The following is a 6,832-nucleotide window of genomic DNA, read 5'->3' on the forward strand; positions in this document are numbered from 1 at the left end:
GCGCCAGATCTGCCCCGTCGCCGCCATCCTGAGGTTTCATGCGGCTTCACCGGCCAGCCCTCTGGCATCAGCGATGTGGGGGAGGGTGGCTAGGGTTTCCAGAGGTGGGCGACGCGCGGGGTGGGGGTGGGGGGTACTTTTTGTGTAAAGGAGGCCTTACATGATGCTAGTAGATCCACCTTCACTTAGTGGCTGTAAACAGTCCATGTGATTTGGATGGTGATGGGATAGTTCACCCAAATAAGGTCATGCTAGAAGAAGGCATTCATGAAATTTGTGGTATCCTTTTAGGGTATATTCTCGTTGACTCAAGACTTCAGTAAATAGAACAACGCAATTTGCGGTATCTCCATCAGGAATGGAAACATAAATTTGGTAATAGGAAACACAGTTTTGCAGTCACAAGTTACTAGTAAATATATCGACACAATAATTATTTCTCTGAGTAGGGGAGTAGTCCATTATAATAGATTTCAGTAATACCGAGAGGAATTTGTCTTGAAGTCACTACTATGAAGTATCAGTGCTATGTGTATTGATATGTCAAGTTGTCACTTGTCAACCAGACCAAAAAAAAGTCAGGTATTTCACACTAATTTAATTCCAACAGCTAGAAAAGTAGATAGCAGATATAAGTACACAAGCACTGAATAGAAAGACATGCACAGCAGGTACTGTGTTACAACTAAGTGCCTACAACACTGTGGTGACAGATTGCAGCATCAACAAATATTGATGACTTATCTAAAGTAATGCATAAAGACTGCATAACATCATCGTTGTGGTGTTGAATGATTTTACTAATACTGTAAGATGTCTGATGAATCTAGGAATAGTTCGCCCACAGACCCATATGCGGACCCCAGTGCGCACGCACAAACACAAACAAACACACAATGAATCTAGCAATAGTTTAGCATATCATATAAAAAAAACTAAAACTCTGGATTCGTTAATGATATTGAAACAAGTGATGGAGAAGCACTAGCAGAGATCAAGCTGACCTGTTGGGTGACAGGATCAATGTCAAATACTTTTGTAGGGCTGCTCTCCACCCAGCTTTGTTTTTCCTCAAGTGTAAGTGTCTCCATGAGCTCTTCATTAATATGTATATCAGGCTCATACATGAAGGTCACAGTAGCAGCTGGAGACCATTTGGCATGGTCCTTTCCAATTCCCTTCCTAGCAATTGCTCGAAGACGCAGCTCTTGCCCACGACGCAGCTTTACTATTAATATGCCCCTGAAATAAGATATTATTATTTAAAGCTCAATACTAATAACTATTAGTAAAACAAGAGAAAATTTAAGGGAAGTTTTCAGACATTTATTTTCAAGAAGACAAAGATATGCACCGAAGATGCCACTGAATCCACTAAACCAAAAGTTAACATATATACTCATAACAATAGTGAATCCACAGAAGATGCTTAATTTTATTGCACCAGCAGCAGAACATATCAATAGTGCATGCTCTGTGCATGTAGGAGAAGATTTATAGTAATGTACATATCCACCTAAAGCTAAATATAATAATAAAATAATTAGGCGAACATAGTTAATAAGCAGAGTAGGCTTGCATTTAGAAGCACATAAAAAGACAGATCAGTGTCAGATAGATATAAAACCAAATTTCATAATCAAATAGTTAAATGTGCATCCAACCCTTAATGGATACGAAGTCTTATCCCCTCCTAAAGATGCCACTGACGGTAAGCCTGGTATACACAGATAAGTGCGGCCTCGCCGTTTGTACTGCTGTCTCCACATAACATTAGTGTGTACAACTAACATGTAAGATCAACTAATAACTAGTTTTGCTTACATTCATAGCGTGCCATTATGCTTGAATGACAGAAAAGGGGAAAGAAGATTTACAAAAGATGCCTATTTATTATGTCTAACTAACTGCTTACAAAGGAAAATGATTTGGTTAACTTATGAAGAGAAGTAAAGATACATGTGACATACACAGTAGCTAGTATTCCCAACATAAGTATTTACAATCTGCACACTTAAATGTGATATAGAAATTGAGTCATTTTCAGTGTTGTCCCGAGTTAAATGCACAATACCACCACATTCATGTCACCATTAGCGGAAAACCACCACTTTACGATTCGTGATATTTTGCACCGCACCGAAAAACTGACAGTGGCAAAAAGCACTGACAGTAAGTGCCAAGTGCTTTGCCGACGTCACTAATCGCTGGGCAAAGGATGCACAAATGTGAAACAATTTGCTGCAGCTCTTCCCCCCCGCCCCCCGCGTCGCTCCGCTTGGGGCGACTCGGGAGGCGACGAAACCCTAGCCGCCAGCCCTCCCTCCCCTCCTCCTCCTCCCCCCCCCCTCGCCGCCGCCTGAGGAGGCCTCCGGCGCACTCCGCGTGGCCACCAAGGACGGCGGCGGCGAGGATCTGGCTGCTCCCGCGCGGAGGGCTTCGGGCGCCGAGGCGGCGGCCTCGGGTGGTGAGGCGGCGCCGTCTTCTACAGCGAGCGGCGTCGCAGGTGGTGCCCCTGTGTCTCCTCGGCCGCGTGGGCGGCGAGGGACGGCGGGAGCTGTCGCCGGTCGCAGCGGGTGGTCGTCTTCCTGGCTCGCGTCCGGATCTGAAGGCGGCCTCGCTCCCCCCCGCAGCGCTGCTGCACGCCGGATCTGGTCGTCGGAGGCCTCAGGTCGAGAGCGTCGGTGAAGGTGGACTGCTAGGAGTCGCGAACTTGGACTGGGAGAAATCCTTGGCTGGTTCTCTGGCCACGGCGGCGGCGACACCGGCCGGTGCCGTTCCCCTCCTCGGAGGCGTCGTCGAGGTTCGGTTCCTCTCCCTTCCGCTTCTTTCCAGGAGAAATCCCTTGTCTTGCTTAGACTAGGCGGCAACGGCGCGGCGTGCGTCGCCTCCTTCTTGAAGGTGCCGTCTTGGGCAAGGTGGGAGCGTGCAGTGGGGCATCGTGGTGGCTGCGTCTTCAGCGAGGGAGATGGAACATGGTGCTCTGTTTCTGAATTAGTCCAGCTCGTCATTCCTTGAATTGTTCGGTTGCCGGTCAGCTTCTGCTTGATTGGCGTCATTGCCTTGGGCAGGGAGGGGACAGGGGTCCTCACTAGCAACTGCTCGATGCAACGACACGAACATGGCTGATTTCTGCGGGTCTGCGCTTATTCCAATTGTGGTGCTCCATCTCTTTCCGCTGTATGTTTGTTCAGTGACAGCTCCTTTGTGCAGTTTTTCCTCTTCGTGCTTGTATCAGCGAGCCTCAGTGTGGATATCCTTAGTTTCCTTCATGCATCACAGGTCGGGCTGAGTATCTTCCTTGGTGGCCGGAACCGTGTCCGTTATTTGCTCTAGGGTGAGCAATTCCATCTTTCGGTGGTCCGGCGCCTTTCGAGCCAAGGCGAGGGGCAGGGGTCCCCTCCGGATTTGGAGAACAGCGGCATGTTTTCGGTGTCCACCTTCCTGGGTTGATGAGGGTGCGGTCCTTTGCCGTTCAGCACTGGCGCCGTCTGATGTTCTTCTCTGTTCACTCTTCTGGTTTAAGTTCACTTGGAGGACTCCGTCGACTACAAGCTAGAGCTTTCTTTAGGATTTTTATGTAGGGCTTGTAGTCTTTGGTGCTTGTAAGCTGCTGGGCAACACTCTATATCGGCTGTAGCTTTTCCTTCTGTTCCATGTTGGCTGTATTGATGGCCTTGTGTAATTCCTGGCCGGTTGATGGCTTTGTTAATTCAAAGCCGGGCTCCTCTGGAGCCTTCGTTCAAAAAAAAAAGGATGCACAAATGTCGACCATGTAGTATGTATATAACCTAGAAAGGTATCTAGACAAGCATAGAATGTGCATATCCAACAAGGATAAATAATTTATAATTTTCACTGGACAAGAGTTTTTGGAGGCTTTAACAAGAGATGGCAACGTTATTACTAGTTAATAGGAAATGCTGGTTTAGTTCAGATGCAAAAATGAGTGTTTTCATCGGAATCAAAAAATACAAGATTGCTTTGGCTAAATAAATATATTCCTTCGTCTTAATCCTGATCTCACTTGAAGAAGTTGTACAACGATACAAATATAGTTTCACTCAAGTGTCATTGCAATTTTAAGGCAGTGAAAGCATACGGTGTTGAAAGTGCGGACAAGTGGCATTTTGGCATAGATAGAGTAAAATTCTGGCCCCTTGGCTTCCTACTAATAACTGAACCTACAAGCAATTGTAGCATGGGTAATCTGAAATTGAGACCTGGTCGAACATGATTGAATTACATGCGATGCTAGGCTGCAAGTAACAGAGTGCTGATTTAAAAGACAAGAATGAGCGCATGGACATTGTCGTGAAAATGTAATTGCGACCGTTCGATAAATATTAACCCTCGAACTGAATCATCTACAGATACGATGACGAGCATGATTTACTTCAAATGGTGCAGTCACAAGATTACGTTTTTATACATGTACCTTCCGAAGAAACAAAAAATGCATTTAGAGGCAAGACAAAGAGTTAGGGACACATAAACCAGTGAGTACAAATCATGATTAATTTGATCAACAAAAAAACACAACAAATTAGATATATATAGAGAGAGCCAGAGAGGTGAATTAGGGATTCATCATATAGATAAGCTAGTAGCCACTACAATGACTACCTGGGGGTTAGTTGGGTTCTGTAGATCAGGCAGAGGTCATCATTTCATCAATACTTGGGGGTTTCGTTAAGAAGTAAAGAACACAATGGGCCGTAGTGGAGACCGCGATCGACTTGCCTGTGGTCGCCGGCGGCATCGGCCTGGTCGACAGGGCAGACCTTGGGGTCGGTGGAGCGGAGGTCCATGGCGGTGACCTCGAGCGTCTGGCCGGAGTCGGTGGCGCGGGCGGCGAGGTGGAACTCGACGGAGCAGTACTCGCAGGAGCCGTCCCCGTCGCAGGCGTCGCAGTCGCGGGAGAGGCGCATGGCCATGGCGGCGGAGGAGGTGAGCGGGATGAGGCCGAGGCGGTGCGCGATGAACTCGTCGGTGAGGACGGAGGAGTTGCTCTCGATCTCGACGAGGTCGATGGCGACGGTGGGGACCTCGGCGATCATGACGCGGCGGAGCGCGTTGGCCACGCTCGCGTCGGTGTCGCGGAGCTCGAACTTGGCGTACTCGTCCCTGAGCTCGCGGATCCGCACGCGCGGGAACCGCTGGTAGGAGGCGCCCGCCGCCGGCCGCTCCATGCCGCCGGAGGTGGAGTGGGGCGTCGCTGTTGAGGGTTTTTGGTCGGGCGGCGGATTTGGGGGAGACGGAACAGGCGGAGGAGAAGGTTTTTGTCTGTCTTTTGCCCTTCTTGTCTGTCTTTTGCCCTTCTTTTCTTCTTTACAAAAAAAAACCCAAATGATGCCACACGTGTGACACAAAGCATTCCGACCCCGACGGTTTTTACAACAAAAGTTGTGATCCAAAAAGACAAAACAAACACACAAAAAAAAGCTGAAACTTGTCATCCAAAAAGAAATTGCCATCCTCGCGCCACTAAACCTGCCATCAAGAACGGTCGGAGTTGCCATGTGTTCGTGCCACACGTGTCACTGTCCAAATAAAAAGGTCTCTCTTTTACCTTGATTTCGCTGAATGCGTCACCTTAAGGTTTGTGCTGGATCAAATGTCTGGCTTCGCGACATCTCACCGTCCATTTTGTTGCCACTGCTTGTGGCTGGTTGCGGAACGTGACTTTTGCGCGTGAAGTGTTATCTGCTGTGAGGCGACTTACCAGACGACTAGGTTTTCTATTGGTCCACCGTGGCCGCCTCCTTGGCGGCGGCGGCGCGGTGGCCGGCGTCTTTGCTGTGTCAGGTCGGTGATGGTCTCTCTCTCCCCAAGAAGATCTAGATGGCTAATGAGGTTAACGTGGTGTAATATCAATTTCTCTTCCCAAATTGCCAAGATCAGACCAACAACTTCCTCATGGGATTTTGAGGTTCTAAGACTGTGCTCTTAACCCTCCTCGGAGGGGGCTCCATCTCCAAATTCGTCGTGCCCTAGCAGTAAAAGCTAGGGTTTTGATGTCCTCTGGGGGCGTTGCCAATCAAGACAGTTTTTTTTCACCGTTTTGCTGCCATGAAGAGTTTAGTATGGAACTGTCGCAGGTTTGGGAACACCCCGACAGTTCAAGCTTTCTTGAATGTATAGCGAGCATGTAACCCCAGTGTGATGTTCTTGTCAGAGACACACTTAGAGAGCTATCCGGCAGAATGCTTGAGAAATAGCTTGAAGATGGATCAGAACTTCTTTTGTGCTGGAAATGGGAGGAAATGTTGTTTAACACTGCTTTGGAAAAAAAATTAAGAATTCATAGGCTGGAGCTTGATCCCATGCTCATTGAGAGACCTTAGTGGAATGCAGTTCTTACATGAGAAGGAAGGAAGGCAACAGTACATGCAAGCTTTTCTAGATGCTATTAGTCAGGAAATGAAAGCCTTGGTGCGCCAACGGCTGAGAGGGTGTTTGGATACTCTCTAGTCATGTGACTAGTAGTAGTTAGACTAGAAGTTTTTAGTCAGGCTCTGTTTGGAAGGTGACTACTACTAGTCAGCATTAAATGTCTCAGTATTAAATGTCCCTTGTGCAACACCAATTAGAGGAGAGAGAGGGGGACTTTAGTCAGTAAAAGTCAGGGGTGTTTGGAGGTTTACTGACTAAAGGCGACTACTACTAGTCTCTAGTCAGTAAAAGTTGGGGGTGGGGTGACTTGGGACTAAACTAGTTTTAGTCACCCACTAGTCAGGGGTGTTTGAAGGTTTACTGACTAAAGGTGACTACTACTAGTCTCTAGTCTCTAGTCTCTAGTGATCCAAACACTCTCTGAGTTTCTGCCTTG

General features: G+C 47.6%; 1 protein-coding gene across 1 annotated transcript in view; it reads right to left on the reverse strand.

The window, feature by feature from the left end:
- Positions 1-5,269, reverse strand: part of LOC123161911 (DNA-directed RNA polymerases II, IV and V subunit 3) — an 8,350-nt gene extending 3,081 nt beyond the window's left edge. Inside the window, exons 1-2 of the mRNA XM_044579727.1 lie at positions 4,711-5,269; positions 1,005-1,242 (exon numbers count right to left, since the gene is read on the reverse strand). Coding sequence (XP_044435662.1) covers positions 1,005-1,242; positions 4,711-5,192 — 720 coding nt within the window. The 5' untranslated portion in view covers positions 5,193-5,269. The remainder of the gene's footprint in view (positions 1-1,004; positions 1,243-4,710) is intronic.
- Positions 5,270-6,832: the final 1,563 nt, after the last annotated feature.

This window comes from Triticum aestivum, chromosome 7B (genome assembly GCF_018294505.1).
Source record: "Triticum aestivum cultivar Chinese Spring chromosome 7B, IWGSC CS RefSeq v2.1, whole genome shotgun sequence".
NCBI classification, from domain to species: domain Eukaryota; kingdom Viridiplantae; phylum Streptophyta; class Magnoliopsida; order Poales; family Poaceae; genus Triticum; species Triticum aestivum.